Consider the following 17,580-nt stretch of genomic DNA (forward strand, 5'->3'; position numbering starts at 1 on the left):
TCATAATTTATGGGGAGGGGTTTTCATTCCATCAGAGATCCTGCCTCCTGGGACACATTGCCAATAAACCAAGACACCCTGTCTGCACACTCATCCCTAAGAACCGCTTTTCACGGGTGGGGAGTGGGAGCAGGGGGGATGTCCCCCATGGAGACCCTGGGCAGAGGTGTTTCGGCTTGGCCCCGACCAGGATGGTTTCATAATCAGCATTCTCTGTCCTGTCATGCTGATCCCACTTTGGCTGGCAGGGAAGGCCTTATTTTCAAGCTGAAACAGAGCCCACAGAGATCCCAACCCCAACGCTTCAAACTACACGGGCGGTTGTGTTGGCCTCAACCTCTCACACGTCATTGTTCTCGCGTTCTGGTTGCAGCCAAATGTTTCCCCAGGAAGCTGCTGGGCTTTCAAAGGGCATGAGGGCCAGGTGGTCATCAAGCTGCCAGCACGAGTCCACCTTACTGCCATCACAGTGCAGCACATCACCAAAGACGTCTCTCCGAGTGGCACCATCATCAGTGCCCCCAAAGACATCGCTGTCTTTGTAAGTCTGCTGGGCACTTCTGCCGGGGTTCTGGGCCTGGGGGGAAGCCAGAGCAGGGTCTTGCTTGCTTTTGTGCATCCTCTGAGCTCTGTGTCTGTCACTGCAGTGCCCAAGTGCAACAATTCAAGGGCTCGAGAGGTTCATCCTTCTTAAGACTTGTCCTGGCTAAGCACCTAAGGGTTCTTGACCAAAATTCAAGGCAGAGCCTGAGCTCTGCCTTAACCAGTGCTAGACTACTGTTAGAGCCCCAGGAAAGGCTGGCTGGGTAGATTTGCTCTTTGTTGGGCCGGGTCTGAGCTGCTCTCCTCGTGCTTTGCCCCTGAGGGAGTGGATGCAGATGGAGAAGAGGAATCTCTCCTGGGGACATTCACCTACAATGTGGAAAAAGAGCCCATGCAGACTTTCCCTCTGAAGGTACATTCCACGCACGGGGGCAGATGCCAGGGAGCAAAATGGGTTTGCCTGTAAGTCCATAACAGGAAGGGCAGGAATGTTTCCTCCCTGGGCAGAGGGTCATGGAGCACCACTCTCAGAGACCTGCAGGGGCTTGCAGGGCTGAGTTGCCAGGTGCACATGCAGCCACTCCACCCAAGCTATGACCCTGTCCCATGGAGAAATGGGGATGAGTGGTGGCACAAGCTGTGAGGCATCACTGTTGCTCCATCCTGTGACCTGCTGACAAGCTGGGCAGTGTCCTCCCATCACATCACTCCCTTCCAGGAGGAAGGCTGATTCCGTGTTGATTTGACTGCTGCTTTCAATGCTCCCTTTTTTCCCTCTTCACAGGATGTGCTGCCTCCCAGAGCAGAAGCCTTTTCATATGTCAAACTCCTCGTGAAGAGCAACTGGGGAAACCCGTGGTATACCTGCATTTACCGAGTGCAGGTTCATGGAAGGCTGGAAGAACAGAAAGCCATCAACCGAGATCCAAGATGAATAAGAGAAGAAAACATAAAAGAAGAAAGGGGTGGGGGGTGTGAGGGACTGAAAAAAAGTTATTAAAAAAGTTTTCAATGGTTTGAAACTATCCTGAGTGAGGTCTGGGGCAGGAGGGGAGGGCAAATTCTGCCAAGGGGTGCCACTGCCAGCTGTGAGCTCCATGCATTCTAACCCTTCTGTTGCATACAGTGCCAAATGCCACCCCCCACCTCCACCTCTTCTGCCCTGCCTGCCCCTACTGAAGAGCCTGTCACTGTCCAGAAGAATTTTCTGGGTGAAGAACCTTCTGGGTGAAGAACCAGAGCCCAGAAGGTGGTCAGGCACTGGGACAGCTTCCCCAGAGAAGCGGCCACAGCACCAAGCCAGCTGTCTGACACATGGTGTGGTTGTTGTGGTGGTCCTGTGCAGGGCCAGGAGTTGCAGGAGTTGGACTCCATGATCCTCGTGGGTCCCTTCCAAGACAGGACATTCCACAGTTCTATGATTCTATGACTGGTTGTTTCCAACCCATCTCTTCTAAACACCTGACACAGTGGTATATGTGTCCTGTCCCAGGAAAGGGAGAGTGGAAGCCACAAGTCCAGGGTTTAAGATGATGCCACAATGCATGCAAACCTCTAGTCCTTCACCACAGATGTGTAGGGAGAGACTAATTTGTGCTGTACAGCCTAGCACTGTTGACTAAAATAAATAAAGCCTTAGGCCCCAGGAATTCTATTTTAGCCTTTATTTAATCTGTAGAACTGTAAGCAGTAGATAAGGAAGTATAAGTAAAACTTTAACTACAGGAGATGCTGTAGCCAAAGGCAACAAAATGTCTCCAGAAACAGACAAAAAAGGGGCCGTGAGGCTGCTTGAAGGAATCAGAAGAGAAGAGCCCTGATGTGGCAAACAGGCTTGGATGAGCAGAAGTACCATCAGGAAATCAAGTCACCTATAGAGACTATAAATCCTTTAACAGCCAACAAGCAGAGCCTCTCTTTGGAGGCACCAAGCTCAAGTTGTAACTACCATTGCATATTAAACATAGCAGAAGAAGGAGCCCTCTTTGATTCTTTTTAGGAAGCACAATTTAGGGATGAGCCCTATTGCAGTGGCCTCTGGCTTATAATTCCTACCAGGGGTGAGATGACTGAAACCCAGCAGTTGGAAGGGTCTGTGGAAGGATATGGTCTCAATTCCCTGTTTTCCACAGGCACTCTAGTGGTCTGTATGGTTATTTTTCTCAGGCCAGTTTTTCTTGTACTTCCCATTGTATCTTTTCTTTTTGTTGCTCACTGTGCTGCCTTTGTGGACTCTATTGTTGAACCTCATCTGCCTGGGTAGTTTCCCTTCTCCTCAGGCCACGGGAGGATCACGAGTTCCACCCTCCCAGAAGCCATGCCAGGTTCATGGAGGGCAAGAAGGGGACATGAAACAGTCAGCATGGATTGACCAAGGCCAGCTTGTGGCTGAGCAACCTGATCATCCACTAAGACCACACGTCTGGTTCTGTGGCTGGAGGGAAAGTAGCACTTCCAACACAATATCTTGGATAAGAAACTCCCTTAATCAGTTGCTCCAAGGCCCTGATGTCTCTCTTGATTGCCCTCAGACTTCTGGTTGTTGGCTCTTCATCACTGCCCACAGCCTCTCCCCCACCCACCTGCGTCTGCACTTGCTTCACCCTTTTGCTGGTTCCCTAAAGCTCTCTGTGTCACTGAAATTCGGGAATGAACCTCCCTAACACCAGTGTATCCTTAGGCAGGCATTGCTTTATTACAGTGCCTGATGCAGGAACTCCTGTCTAATAAACACTCCTGGGCTCAACGTGGGAAATTTATTTATTAGACAGGATATGCATCAGCAAAGTGTTGCAACTTGTTCACTGCTCATTGTCTCCTGATCCACACTGAGCATTTCTGCATGTGAATCGTTCTCTCTTTTGCACACTTTTGTTATGAATATTGTTGCTGTTACTGTTCATTTTCTTATCTCATTGCTGTTTCCAGTAAATTGTTCTTATCTCAACCCATGATCTTCGCCTTTTGTGCCTCCTATGGAGGCCGGGAGGGGACAGCTCATGGTCTTTTTAGTGGGAGTACTAAATTGGGGAATACCATTCCTAAACCACGACAAGGGGGGATAGAGCCAGGACAGCTGACCCACACTGGCCCATATGGCATCGTGCTCAATGTGTAAAGCTGAGGGAAGAAGGAGGAAGGAGTGGGACATTTGGAGAGGTGGTGTTTGTCTTCCCAAGCCACTGTAAACATGTGGTGGAGCCCTACTTTCCTGGAGGTGGCTGAACATCTTCCTGCTGATGGAAAGAAGTGTGTTAAATATTTATTTTGCTTTGTTTGCTTGGATGGCTTTTGTTTTCCCCATTAATCTGTCTGTGCCTCAACCCACCAGTTGTCTCACTTTTAAACTTCCCATTCTCTTCCCCATCCTACCAGGAGGGAGAGATTGAGGGATTTAGCAGAATACTGGGGTTAAGCCATGACACCCACACAAGGCAACTACAACCTTTGATGCATGATACTTGGAACAAAATCAAACTGAGGACTGTTGGATTGTCTGTGGAATGCCTCAGCCTTGCAGGACCAGTGAAAGAGTTACTGGCACCCTCCAGGAATTTGTTTTGGAGCTTGGCCCGCTTCCTTATTGGCTTTTTACTGTAAAGACCGCCCAGATTTCCCAGCCATGCTTGCTCAGCCAGCTGATCCTCCTCCTGGAAGCAGGAATAAAAGGCAGTCCTTGGCAGACTGGCAGCTCAAGTTGCTTTGGCACGTCTTGCTGTGGACTGCATGATGAGCAAGTCAATGCTGTTCCTCGGCTTCCTTGTTGCCTTCCTTGGTCTGGCTCTGCCAGTCACCCAGGGGAAAATCATCCCCCGATGTGAGCTGGTGAAGATCCTACGTAAGAATGGATTTGAGGGCTTTCAGGGCAGAACTGTTGCTGACTGTGAGTATAATGAGCTGCCATTGGACCTCTCTGCCTGTACCACGCTTCTCCCCCTCAACTTTTTTGTGATGTTCCAGCAGTGCTATTCTGTCCCTCCATTCCTTTGACTTCATCACCTCTCTTCATCATCCCCTTCCTTCCTCCCGTGTAAAGTTTACACAACAAATACCCATCCAGAGCTTGAAGCATTTACCCATCCGGTTGTCAAGCTTGCAATACCACCAGTTTAATTACTTCTTCAGCACTTACATTCACCCTTAATCCTTCCATCTCTTTCCTTTTATTTACCCTGAGCATTCCCTGATGTTCTCCTGTGGTGTCTCTTCCCCTCCTGCAGGGATGTGCCTGGTGAAGTACGAGAGTGGCTACAACACCAAAGCGTACAACAACAACGGCCCGAGCAGGGACTACGGCATCTTCCAGATCAACAGCAAGTACTGGTGCAATGATGGCAAGACCTCTGGATCCAAGAATGCCTGCAATATCTCTTGCTCAAGTAAGTGGTGGGACAGAACAAAGAGCCTTTCTTTGTCCACTCCTTGAAAGCACCTGATCTGTCCGTGACACCTGCCCAGCAGCCGCTCCGGGCATTTCTCTCCATGTGTCCTTCCATTCATCCATCTCTTCTCAGTGTCCTTTCCTGATGAACACCTTTCCTTCTGCCAATCTGTCCCTGCTCTTCCTCTGGCCCTCTTTTCTCCATGCTGACCGTTTCTCCTTTCTCTACAGAATTGCAAGATGATAATATCGAGGATGATATTCGGTGTGCCAAGAAGATTGCTCAAGAGGCTCGTGGCCTCACTCCCTGGTAAGGGTTTTTGCAGTGGACACTGGGGAAGAGTGGGCAGAGGAGATTAAAAAAAAAATCCTTCTACTAACTGGAGGTGGAGGGGGAGGGAGAAATGGGTGAGAAGCTGTATTTGGTAAAGGTTAGCACAGTCCTTCTCCTAGAGCTGAAAGTAGTGAGGAGTCCTCACTTTCAGCTCCCTAAATTTCCCTCCTCTCCCAGAGATCCCCCTTTTTGTTCTTTTCCCCCAGCTCCCTTAGAGTCTTTCACACCCACCTTTCTTCCCCCAAGACTCTCAAAGACTAACCAAGTGTGTTTTTATAACCAATTCAACCCTCAAATTGCATAATGTGTTTGTTCTCCAGGTACGGCTGGAAAAACCACTGCCAGGGCAGAAACCTGAGTTCCTTTGTCAAGGGTTGCTAAATCGCTCCACAGGCATCGACTGTCTTCTCAGCATCACCAGAGGTGAAGAGTGAGAGTGTTTGGAAAGGAAGCTATGGAAATGGATGGGTGTGGGGAATTAAAAGCAGCATATTATTAAGGTGGAAAGGGTGCTGGCTATGCTGACCCTGGGAGGCCTTTGCACTGCTGCAACGCAAATAGAGAACTTAGAGCTGGTGGCTTAATACAAACAAGGCTTGGCAGCAGGGCACTACAGGTGGAATTTCAGCCATTTACTTGCATAATCCCATCCCAAGATTCTGTTGCCTTGACTAACGGGGCTTAGCAACATTTAGTGTTTCTCTCTCTTTTTGTGTCTTTCTCTATTCTCCTCATTCTCCTTCATCCCTCCCTTCCTCCAGTCCTCTCTCCCCTTCCTTCATTGTTTTTACCCTTCCTTATTGGAGTGTCTGAAGTGATAAAATACAAAAATTGATGAATGCTGTATAAGACCTGCAGAATTGTGTTGCCTTATGACTACAACAGTCACTGACTATGGTGGGGAGTACAATTCACTGACAGAGAGAGAAGAGAAACTACAATGAAACACAACCTTGCTGCTTAAATTTATCTGAGCATCTGCTCCTGGCTGGTGTGAGGGACAGGGCACTGAAAGATATTGAGATCTGGCCTGGCTGAATGCAGCTTTTCTTGTCATCCTTTGAGGAAGCTGATCAAGCACAAGCTAGAATGCAGGCAGCATCTCTGTGAGGAAACTAAGGGCTGGAAAGCCTGTTGGGAAAGGGAAATGTTTTGCCATTTAGTTAGTGAGTCCTTTTTGCAGACGAAGGCTGGATCCAGGAACAGTGCACAAATGGAAGGTGACATCACCGAAACCACGTTTGTTTCTTCATGTGCCTTCTGCTGCTGCTTTGGGGAGCAGTGACTGCTTTGATGTTTATGCAATAAAGGGATGCTTAAACTCTTGTCTTGTGTGAATGTATAAACCAACTGTGAGAGGCATGTTTGTTTGTTTGGATGGCTGAATTTAAAAAAAAAAAAAAAAAGAATGCTCCAAGTAGCCTTGCCAGAAGACCCTCTTCCCAGGTACAGGGCAGGCAGTGGTTCTTTCCCCTCCCATGACCCAAAAGACTTCATTTCCTTGTCAAGTAACTTGGTGCAGAGCTATTTTACATACTGTCCATGACATTTTTTGAGAAAACTCAGAAAGTTTTCTCAAGTCAGAGCCTTATCTTGTCACTGTCTTCAGTGCAGGTATTTCCATCTACTGCAGGATTTAAGCAAACCTTCCAATACAGGGTTTTGGCCTGCGAGTTCAACCCTGGTAAAGGGGTGCTTTCTGCCCACCTAAATATCAAGACCATGCGTGCATCTCAAGGGAAGATCTTCTCAACAAGAGAAGATCAGGGTTTGTGGAAGTAAACTCTCGGCAAATGAAAACGCGTCCGTGCTTTGGTCTGATAATTCCTGCTGCAGCCCTGTAAGCCCGGGTCCCAGCAGGAGCGGGGCTGAGCACAGATGCCCGGTTGTGGTGGGGCATCCTCCCCTGTGCCCTCTGCATCTCAGGGGCTCGTCATAAGTCTTGACTTTACAGCAGGGCAGGGAGAGGGGCTGTAAAGGGACAGTAAAGGGGCAGAAGAGGGCGTGGAGGGAACCGGCGGGGCGGGGAGAGGGGCGGAGCGGGAGGGGAGCGGCGAATGCAGTTTTTGGCTCAGCTCGGCTCGGCTCGGCTCTGCCGCAGATGACGACCCCGGGGGGAGTCAGACCCCCATCCCGGCCCGGCTGCCTTTGGGACCCTTCCCAAGGCCGTGCCTGTGCGGTGATGGAGCGGGAGGTGTGCGAGGAAGAGGAGGACGGCTCTGAAGAGGTTTCCCGAGGCAGGAGGTTGGTGGGAACGGCTCAGAGCGCTGCAGCGGGCGTGTTGGAGCCCAGCCGGGTGGGTGGGTGCCAGCACAGCCCTGTGCAAAAAGCAGGGGGGAGGCTGCACACGGGGGCTGTGCGAGCCACGGGGTGTCGAGGAGATCACGGAGACCTCGGGGGTCTCTTCCACAGCCCCTGTCCGAGCCCCGCTGGGCAGCACCGCTCGCCCTCCCTCCTCCTCCACTTCCCGGGGCAGATGTTCCTCCTGGACATCCCCGCTAGATGGGCCCCGCGGCCTTGCGGTCCCTGGAAAGGCTCTTCTGCACAGGCAGCAGCGGGAATGGCTTTCGCTTGGGGTTTAGAGGGGGAACGAGGGCTAAGGGAGAAGTGGGAACACGCGTGGAGCTGCCTCACAAGGAGACGGGGCTGGACCCCGCAGCAGAACTGATTTAACCTGCCTTTGCACAAAACGCAAGAGTAGTGTAGGAGGGGCTATATTGCTAATTTAACCCTAGTGGAAGGTGCCCCTGCCCATGGCAGGGGGGTTGGGACAAGATGATCTTTAAGGTTCCTTCGAACCCAAACCATTCCGTGATTCTATAAACCCCTCTACAGCCGAGGGCACCCTCCTCCAAAGGGCATCAAAGCTGGCGGGAGCAGCGGTAGGAGTTGCTCTCCCATGCAACCTCCCTGCCGGGGGCAGGAATCAATTCACTCCCTGGTCACTCCCTCCTGGCACAGCCGGCTGCACACCTGGCAAGCCGTTTCCCTCCGCCGTGGAATGGGGAGCAAAGGAAATGGGGAACAAAGCAAAGGAGAGGAAGCTGTGAGCCAGGCAGCGTGGTGCCACGGGTGGAGCATCACCCTGGGGTGCACGGGGTCGAGTGGGGCACAGCCGGTCAGTCCCACCAACTGTAACATCTGTAGGACCATTTACTGTGGGACATCACTGGAAGTAATTAGATGGCTGCAGTTGTTTTACTGACAGTCTAGGAAACCCCAGGAACAACACTTCCTCCTGGCTCAGTCCCCTGCTGTGAAAGGTGCTGATAAGTGTCCACTTCTTGAACTTACCATGATTTCGTAGAGCTCTGAGACTGGGGTCTCCAGTCAGTGAAATGGACCCAGCCCCAAAGGCCAGTGATCACACAGTCTGGGGCTCAGGTGAGCAGTGTGCACCAAGTGAAGGTGAATCCTACAGAGAGGGAGCTGATCACACTGGGGGGGCAAACTGTCTTTGGGAAGTGGCCAGAGCTGCGTTCTCCATCTCACCCTGAATAGTGTGATTCAGTAAATGCACATTGCTTCCCAGTGCATGTCAGGAAAGCCAGGGGAACTGGGGAGAGAGCTGACCTGGGACAGAAGCCCTTCTCTCTCAGAGACAGCGCTCCCAGCGCTGGGCAGGCTGTCCCACCCCCAGCCCGGGCAGCGGCACGCGAAGCACTCGCCCGGCTCCCCATGTGCTGGGTAAAGAGGCAACAGCTGCAGGGGCCCTTCTGCTGCCTCGGGAGCTGGGACAGCACCCAGGGCCAGGCCGGGATCTAAATTTAACCTCGTGCTTTGTGTGTTTGGACATGCGAGTGCAGGCTCCAGCCCCCAGTCCCCCACCGCCTCCCCCGCCGCACGGAGGGGACGGGGACCTGAGGGAGAGGGGCTCGGCCGTGGGGCAGGAGGGGGAGAAACGGCTGGGGGAGCGACACCATGGAGCCTGCTTCCCCCCAGGATGACGTGAAGAAGAGGCAACAGAAGGAGAAGTCCAAGAAGCCGGTGCCCCGGTAGCCCCTCGGCCGCCCAGGGCTCTGTTCTGCCTGACCCTGGAGAACCCGCTGCGGAAGGCCTGCATCAGCATCGTGGAGTGGAAGTATCCTCTGGCTGCAGGCACTTGGGAGCACATGGGTGTGTGTGTGACCGTGAGCAGGGTGCTGGGTGTGGGTGCTGGGGGTCAGGAGAGCCGCCAACCTGCTTCAGGTGTCTCGTCAGGTGTGTAAAAGGCAGCGAGGCACTCAGGGAGCCCTGGTGGGATGTGTTGGCTGTGCAAACTGGGGTGTGAATAGGCTGGTGGGGAGAGCTGGGGCTGAGGAGCGGGTCAGGCCGTGGGGACCTTTGGTGGGGTGGTGCAGGGACAGGCAGGGACAGCCTGGGGAGAAGGGAGTGACCACACTGTGTGCTGGGGAGAAACAGGACAGCTCGCTGAGAAGGGAGGGTGTTTGGTGCGTGAGGAGGGGGCACAGTGCCCATCCTGGGGTGGGGATGGGGTCAGGCTGAGGGAGCTGGGGGTGGAGCTGGGGACAACAGGTCACCCAGGGAGAGAGGTTTGGGGTGGGTAACGAGACCATGGCGGGTTGTTTGGGATGGCTCTTTGTGTGTATCACCTCTTGCCTGATCCCACAGCTGTGCTCTGCACTGGTAGTGGGGCTGGCCAGCATCCCCCATATCATTGCTGACACTTGTCCTCTCAGCTCCCCTTCCCATCCCTCCCTGGCACTGCTGTCACAGGTGAAGGCTTTTGTAGGTGATACTGCTCAGAGGGAGAGTCTCTCTGTGTGTCTTTGACTTAATGGAGGGATGGGGTTTGGGTGTTGCTCTTTGATCTTTTCACGGGGGCACTGTAGCTCAGAAAAACCAAAATGCCATCTTTCTGCCATGCCTCCAGGAACTATCACTTTGTTCACTTATATTTTATGTAAGGGAAGAGAATGGGAAATGAAACACTCCACTTTGATTTCAGCAAAACCCTTGGGCTCAAGCAAAACGATGGACTGTGGGAAATGGAATCAAGTTCTGCCACCACAATTTTCTCAGTTCAGTTGCTGAAACTCATCTGTGTGTTCCTGGCCTTGGTGGGATGATCCCAGCCCTGGCCAGGCTTTACTCCTCTTGGAGGTGGCTTGGTCATCTTAGGCTGGCTGTGTTGCTGTGCACACAGTGCTGTGGGGACACCAGAACCATGCCCAGGGAGTGGTTGGCAGGTATGAGGGCATGCTCGCAGCTCTGCTGGTGCTGGAGTTTGAGCCCTTGTTCCTTTACTGCAAAGGGACTCTCTGTCCTTCAAAGGAGTGGGAGCAGAGCCAAACTTGGGGAATTCTCGTTTTCTGTTTCTCTAGGAAGAGAACCAGGCTGTTCTACGAGCACATGGAAGGGAACTGTGCCTGTGTCTTAAATAGGCACTGAGCAGGGCAGAAACTTCTGCATCCACCCAAGTGGCAGGGGAGGAGCTGGAAATAGGACTTGCATCTTCCAGCATGCTCCAACACATTCCTGCCCCTGGGCCAGCACATGCCAGAGCCAGTGCGTAGCACAGTGGGGGTCTCTCCCACATCAGTGCTCTGGAAGGGGAGAGGGGAGGGGAGAGGTGGGTGCTCCCCACAGAAAGGTGGCATGTGCAGGTGGTTCTGACCTGTGCAGGACAAATGGTCCAGGGGATCAGGTTTCTCCAGAGCCTTGGCTGTATTTATACCCAGATGCACCTGGCTGCCCTCGCTCAGGGATCAGGGTGTGCGAGGCATGGCAGGGTCGTTCCAGTTCCTGTGGCTTGTTGTGGTCTGCAGGGCCAGGCAGGCTGCCAGGGGGAGATTAGCTGTGACCATCTTCTGTGGGGATACCTGGCCTCTGGGTTCAGCCATTGCTGCTGGATAGCTGCTGCTCTCAGAGCACAGAGCTGAGCCACAGGAGTGGGACGGGGGCTTTTCCAGGCAGTTGGAGGGCAGGGAGCACCGCTCCACTCAGCCCACGGTGGGTGAAAGCCAGACTGGCTTGAAGCAGAGGGGGTTTTGTGCTGAAATTAGCTCACATGTCAAAAAATGTGTTTGTTAGAACGAGGAAATCTGGGTGTTCTGCAACTTAATGGGTCACTGTGTGCACAACAGCCAGTCCAGCACCTTGATAGTTATTGGGACGTGTGATGTCACCCTCGTGTTCCAGGTCATTTCACAGCCAGGAGGACTTCAAGGAAGGTGAGGTCTGGGGACCCTGGGGGACCACAGAGCTGCAAGACACTAAGGCCTAATTCCCTCTGCAAGGGAGATATGGGGACCCTTGAATGCTTTATTGTGGGAGGCTGTTGGAGAGAAAGAAATGAGATTGCAGGACAAGTAGATGAGGAGGATGCTGAGGCTCTGGCTCAGGAGGCAGAGAGATTGTGCCTGGTGGCACTGCTTGCCTCTTTTTTTTTGGTTAAATCTGTCCTACTGCATTTCTGCCTAATAACAGTGCCAGACTCACGGAGTCAGAAGCAGCAAGTGGATTCCAGCTCCAGTTACAATCGAGGTCACCCTTCAAGGAGAGTTTGTCTCACCCTCTCTGAGCAGGCAGGGAAGCTTCCAACCCCTGGGCTCTGCCCCATTGCCTGCAACACCAAGGGGAACACTTTTCCATCTGACTTCAGGCTTTTAAGTGGCACCAGGTTGATGGATAGAAAGGTTCAGAAAAGGAAAAAAGCCTGGGATGAGAGCCCAGGATGCTCCCCAGGTGCTGCTCAGCAGTGTCTCCCTCATGGATGCTGAGGGTGTGCTGAGGCTGAGGTCTGGCTGCTCTCTCTGGGAGGTTGGTTCCCCACACACACCCAGGCAGGGCAGGGGCAGGGTTGCACCTGCTCTTCCTTTCCTGTCTCCATTCCTTAACACTTGCTCTCAGACCCTTCGAGATCATCATCCTCCTCACCATCTTTGCCAACTGCGTTGCCCTGGCCATTTACCTGCCCATGCCTGAAGATGACACCAACGTTGCCAACTCCAGCCTGGTAAGCTGAGGGCTCCTTTTGAGGGCTTTGCAAGCCCTGCAGGGCTGGCTTCTTGCTGTGACACGGGTGCAAGGTGGGCAATACCCGTGGTGAGGGCACCTGCTGCTGCCCAGGGATGCAGTCAGGCACTGCTGGTCCAGCCAGAGCTGCTGCAGAGTCAGAGGGAGGCAGTGAGTGGGGAGGGGGGAGAAATGACTGCAAAATGAGTTTTTAGAGGGGCTGAAACCACCTCTGGGTTGAGATCAAAGGCAGCAGATCGGTGGGTGAAGTGCACTGGGAGGAAGAATTGATGCCACTGAAAGAAAAAAATTGCCTCTGTTTTTCATTGTGACTCTTTGAAAGGGAAACACCCTGTTCCAGAAAGGCTCATATGGTTTGTCTCAGCATTTATGGAATAAATTTTTCTGACCTTTCCTTTCAAAACTGTATTTTAGTTTTGTTACTTTATGAGGGGAAAAAATCCCATTTCTATTAAGCAGAAAGGTCATTCCTTTTCAATTGTTATTCCTTTTGTTTTTCCTCAGTCACTCCTGTTTGCCTGGAATATGTTGTTTTGATGTGGTACAAATCAATAGTTTGCACTATTTTTAATTTGCCAGCCCTTTCCACTCTTCAGATCCCCACTGTGGTTCAATCCACATTGATTTCCGTTGAGAGGCTGAGTTTGGTGACTGAATCAAAACATCTAAATGCACCTTTTTAATGAAATGTTCTCCCCTGCTGGTTTTGGGGCTCCTCAGGGTAAATCCCCGTGGAGGGTTAATTACTGGGGTGTTCTTTATCCTCCTGGCCTGCCTGACCATCCTCCCTAACCCCTGTGGACTGAGGGACACTGGTTTTGGTGTCTTCCCTGGCCAAGGGGGCGTGACATGGTTTGGAAGGTGCAGTTACCTCAGGTGAGAGGTTAAAGAGGCAAAGCAAAGCTGAAGTGGCTTGAGGTGGATGAAGTGGCACTGGCCTCACAGGGCTCCCAGACAGGGGCTGATGCTGCCCAAGGACCCACAGCCTTTTCCACGAGCGCGAGGCATGCGGGAAAGGACTGAGCACTGTCGTGGATAAGTGAAATTCCTTCTATTTCTACTTATTGCATTTTAGATTACTTATGCTGTGCCCTATTGGGGGATTTTCCAGCCTGTTGCCATGCCAACAGCCCTTGGTATCAGGAGCCTGGCAGCCTCAGGCTGCTCTTCTTTCATCCCTGCTTGTGTGTGTCCCTTTGTCACCAAGTTCTGGTGGCTTTGTGTGAGCAAACCCAGCTGAGAGCTGAGCCCCATCACCTGGGGCATCGGGCTGTGCTTGGCACGGGCCTGCAGGGAGTGAACAAAGGCTTGTTGAGGCATTTTTTCTGCAGGAGAGAGGTGCTGTGATGCATTTCATCTCTCCCTGGCCTTTTTTAATTGTCTCCATTGCCCAGTCCTCTCTGGAGATGATCAGTTTTTATATAAAGACCCTGAAATTGTTGAGGAGGCAAAATGTGCACGTGGAAACTGAGTCAGGGCAGTGAGGATGTTGCCCCACGTTGTTTGTGTAGAGCAGGATTGGGGGTCTAAAGCTGGGGTGCTCCAGCAAGGAGAGTCTCAGGAAGAGGGGATTCCTGGGAGACCTCTGCTGCCACTTCCTTCCTGCAAGGTTGGAAAAGTGGAGAATTCCACAGCCAGCCAGGGAAGATTTGCAAACTGAGTTTACACTGGGTTTAGAATTAGTCCCATGCAAGCTTGGTTAATCAGAACAGAAAGCAGGTTCATTGTGTTTAGCAAGGTAGGTTATTCAGGGGATTCACCCAAGAAAAGACAGCTGGGCTTTATAAGAGTGTCAGGTAGGACATGGGGCACAGTGAGTGGAGGGCAGAGCTGGAGCTCAAGCTGTCAAGAAGTCAATTTAAATAACAGAGGTAATGGCCTCTGTGTGGCCACTCTGCAACTGGCTGCTTCTGGGGGCTCTTAATGCCAGTGTGGAAGGGCCACTGGCAGCAAGGGCAGTGATGGCAGTGACAGGCAGAGCCAGATGGGCACAGGCAGCTCTTGGCTGTGCTCCAGGGACACATGAGCTGTCCTGGCTCTGTGTCCACAGGGCCTTGCCGAGCCCCTGCACTGGGGTGCCAGGTCCTGCCTGGAAAGGGGTGCAGCACCTCTGCCCAGTGAGTGCCCAGGCCCATTTCTAGCAGCTCACTTTGCCAGGCACATCTCTGGCCTCAGTCCCCTGGGAGCTTCCTTAATGCCCCAGGCACAAGGGAAGGATGGAGTGTCCCGTGGTGACTGTGTGGGGTCTCCAGGACAGGGCCAGCAATCCCTCAGCTGGAGAGGATGAGGAGAAGGTCTCAGTGCTGCCTGCAGGAGGAAGGTTGTGGTGGAGTGGGAGGGTGAGCAGCAGGGAGGAGAGCCAGAGAGGAGCAGTGCCCTGTGCCAGGCACCCTTGGGTGTAGGGTTGGGAAGTGGTGTCTTTGCTGGAGCAGTTTGTCAGAAGGGGTACCCACAGTTGTGGGACAGGGTCCTGGCAGGGGGCATAGAAGGGGTGAGGGGATGGTGCTGCAAGCCAGAAAGTGGCATGTGGTGACACAGCATGCCACCCCTCCTGTCCAGGGCAGCCACGGTGCTGCCTGGTGTTCATGGGGGATCACAGACGGGTTGGCAGCAGGGACTGATCCACAGTCAGGCCGTGCACGGTGGGGACACCAGGGGAGGTGACAGTCTGCTCTAATGAAGCATCCTCTGCTGCTGCCTTTGCCACCCCCAGGAGAAGATTGAATATGCCTTCCTGATCTTCTTTGCCATCGAGGCGATGCTCAAGATAATCGCCTACGGCTTTCTGTTCCACACGGACGCCTATCTGCGAAACGGCTGGAATGTGCTTGACTTTTCCATCATTACTCTAGGGTAAGGGAAAGATGGGAGGCTGCTGTTTGTTCAGCTTGTGTCAGGCCTGTTCCTCAGCCCAACAGGGGCATTGGTTTTTCTGGTGACTGCAAGGGGCAACTCCTCGACTCATTTCCTGCCTTGTCCCCTTTTCCTGTCCTGACATCCACTGGAATCCCCCCTAACTCCTGTTTTTTCCTGTCTGACTCCTTCATGCCTCTTAGGTCTCCTTGCCCTGGAGAATGGGGGTGGCATGGGATCCTCCAGGGTCTGCACACAGGGGGTGGGAGGGCCCCAGCTCTCAGCAGTGAATCTGTGCCCGGGAGCTGGACTTGGCCAAGGCTGAGCTCATAAGGGGCTTTAAATCCTTAGCTCAGGTTTCTTGGTTTCTATTCTCACGCCCTTCTCTTTTTCCCCTGTCCTTTCTTCTGCTTCTCCTCCTTCCTCCCCTGTGCCCTGGCTCTTTCAGGCTCATCACCATGACCCTGGAGCAGGTCAACGCCAAGCAGGGAGGGACGTCGGGGGGAAAAGGCGGCTTCGACGTGAAGGCCCTGCGAGCGTTTCGTGTGCTGAGACCCCTGCGCCTGGTGTCTGGAGTGCCAAGTGGGTGCTGCCTGCCCTGCCATCAGGAAGGGCTGGAGGGTGGATGGAACCCCTGGCCAGGGTGGGGGAGCCATGGGATGTTGCTGGATCAAGCCCAATCCACAGTGCAGGTGTAGAGCAGCCACAGGTTCTTGCTCAGCCCTGCAGCTGGCAGTTGTCAACCCTGGGGATCTGCAGGATTTTAACTTCAGAGATGTCAGTCCTACCCCACCAGTGCCGCTCTTCCCTTGGCACAGGGCTTTTCAAAGGCTGCTTGTCAGTGGGGCTGGCAGGGATGCCAGGTGCACACACAGAGCTGTTTAGGAAGTGGTTGACCTCCTCTCCCTTCTGCTTGGTGCAGGCCTGCAGGTCGTCCTGAACTCCATCATCAAGGCCATGGTGCCCCTGCTCCACATCGCCTTGCTGGTCCTCTTCATGATCATCATCTATGCCATCGTCGGGCAGGAGCTCTTCAAGGGCAGGATGCACAAGACCTGCTACTACCTCGGGACAGGTGCAGCTGTGTCTGGGGCGGGGAATATGTGGCAGAGTTGTCTCTGTGGGGCTGGTGGGACTGAAGGGTGTTTGATACAGCACACAGCTGGCTGTGAGGGGCTGCTGAAATGGGCCCCTTTTGGAAGGCTTCTGCTGGAGGAGGGGTGGGTGGAGGCTGCTCTGTTTGGCCTGACCTGCTGCTCACACCGTGGCTTTGCCCCTCAGATGTGATCGCCACGGTGGCAGGAGAGAAGCCAGCCCCGTGCACCAGCTCCGGCCACGGGCGGCACTGCAGCATCAACGGCAGCGAGTGCCGCGGCGGCTGGCCAGGCCCCAACAACGGCATCACCCACTTTGACAACTTCGGCTTTGCCATGCTCACTGTCTACCAGTGCATCACCATGGAGGGCTGGACTGAAGTCCTCTACTGGGTAGGCTCCAGAGCTCGGGCTTGGTGCCCGTCTCGGCAGAGGTGATGCTGGTCTTGCCTCGGGGCAGGGAATGCCCTCCTGGACACAGGACCCCAGTGAAAGACAACCTGCCCCACCAACCTTCTTATTGTGATGCACATCCCATAACACACCAGGAATGTCTCTGCATCCCTGCAGGCACTGCCTAAGCTGTCCTTGCTCTTCAGGTAGACAGGAGAGTGCTCCAGGTCCCACCTTTGTGAAGGGGTGTGGGCCAGGCACAGCAAAGACTGGTGGGTGCCCCTCCAGCAAAGCCCCATGTTTTGAAGTCCTTGGGAGACTTGTTGTGCTGATGTTTGGGCTTGGGGCTGATGTTTAAATCTCCTCCCCAAATGCTTGGGTCTGGCTTTACCTCTGCTAAAACCAGATACAGAGTTCTAAGCAGCCAAGGCTCAGTCAGGTTTGTGTCCCACCCATCCCATGCACTCCCTTCCAGGGGGCAAAGATCACAGAAACTGTTGAGGGGCCCTAAGGGGACAGAGTAGAAAATGCCTTCAGAATGCTTCACCTGCATCTCTCCTTGCCAGGTAAATGATGCCATGGGGAATGAATGGCCCTGGATCTACTTTGTCAGCCTTATCTTGCTTGGCTCCTTCTTCGTGCTCAACCTGGTGCTGGGGGTGCTCAGTGGGTAAGTGTCACCCTATCCTTTCTCTTCCAGCAAAGGAGTTTTAACTGGTTTGAACTATTCAAAGAAAAGCCTGGGAAAATTCTGATCCCTTTTCCTCCCTCATTCCTCTCCCTTTTTTATTTTTGCCTGCTTAGAGAGCCTGATCCGTGAGTTACTTTTTTTGTTAGTGTCCACGAGTGCCTGAGGTTTCAGCTCAACTCCCAACACTGAAATCTTTTCCCTGTGGCACAGGCAACTGTCAGCTAGCCCAGCCTTGGAGCACATGGTTTGGGGATTGTGCTGTGTTCTGCCAGCACGCACAGCAAACAAAGCTGAGTGGGGAGCAGCCATCACC

The 17,580-nt window shown here is 53.2% G+C and overlaps 2 protein-coding genes across 2 annotated transcripts in view; both read left to right on the plus strand.

The window, feature by feature from the left end:
* Positions 1-4,193: 4,193 nt before the first annotated feature.
* LYZ (lysozyme) lies at positions 4,194-6,572 on the plus strand. Its single transcript, XM_050326827.1, has 5 exons — positions 4,194-4,426; positions 4,764-4,922; positions 5,156-5,234; positions 5,579-5,681; positions 6,442-6,572. The coding sequence occupies exons 1-4, from the start codon at positions 4,270-4,272 to the stop codon at positions 5,637-5,639; spliced, it is 456 nt and encodes a 151-aa protein (XP_050182784.1). The 5' UTR covers positions 4,194-4,269; the 3' UTR covers positions 5,640-5,681; positions 6,442-6,572.
* Positions 6,573-9,179: 2,607 nt separating this feature from the next.
* The window catches only part of CACNA1S (calcium voltage-gated channel subunit alpha1 S), a 30,753-nt gene continuing 22,352 nt past the window's right edge, over positions 9,180-17,580 (plus strand). Inside the window, 8 exon segments of the mRNA XM_050326796.1 lie at positions 9,180-9,249; positions 9,252-9,339; positions 12,111-12,216; positions 14,950-15,089; positions 15,538-15,671; positions 16,012-16,164; positions 16,371-16,576; positions 17,143-17,246. Of these exon segments, the coding sequence (XP_050182753.1) occupies positions 9,180-9,249; positions 9,252-9,339; positions 12,111-12,216; positions 14,950-15,089; positions 15,538-15,671; positions 16,012-16,164; positions 16,371-16,576; positions 17,143-17,246 (1,001 nt within the window).

The sequence above is a fragment of the Myiozetetes cayanensis genome, unplaced genomic scaffold (genome assembly GCF_022539395.1).
Source record: "Myiozetetes cayanensis isolate MyiCay16 unplaced genomic scaffold, myiCay2020 scf32, whole genome shotgun sequence".
In the NCBI taxonomy this organism is placed as follows: Eukaryota; Metazoa; Chordata; class Aves; order Passeriformes; family Tyrannidae; genus Myiozetetes; species Myiozetetes cayanensis.

Excerpts from the sequence above, each read along its gene's own strand:
- LYZ (XM_050326827.1), top strand. The coding sequence starts at position 4,270 with ATGATGAGCAAGTCAATGCTGTTCCTCGGCTTCCTTGTTGCCTTCCTT. Across the intron at positions 4,427-4,763 it reads GGGCAGAACTGTTGCTGACT|GGATGTGCCTGGTGAAGTAC; the intron begins GTGAGTATAATG and ends CCCCTCCTGCAG. Across the intron at positions 5,235-5,578 it reads GCTCGTGGCCTCACTCCCTG|GTACGGCTGGAAAAACCACT; the intron begins GTAAGGGTTTTT and ends TTTGTTCTCCAG.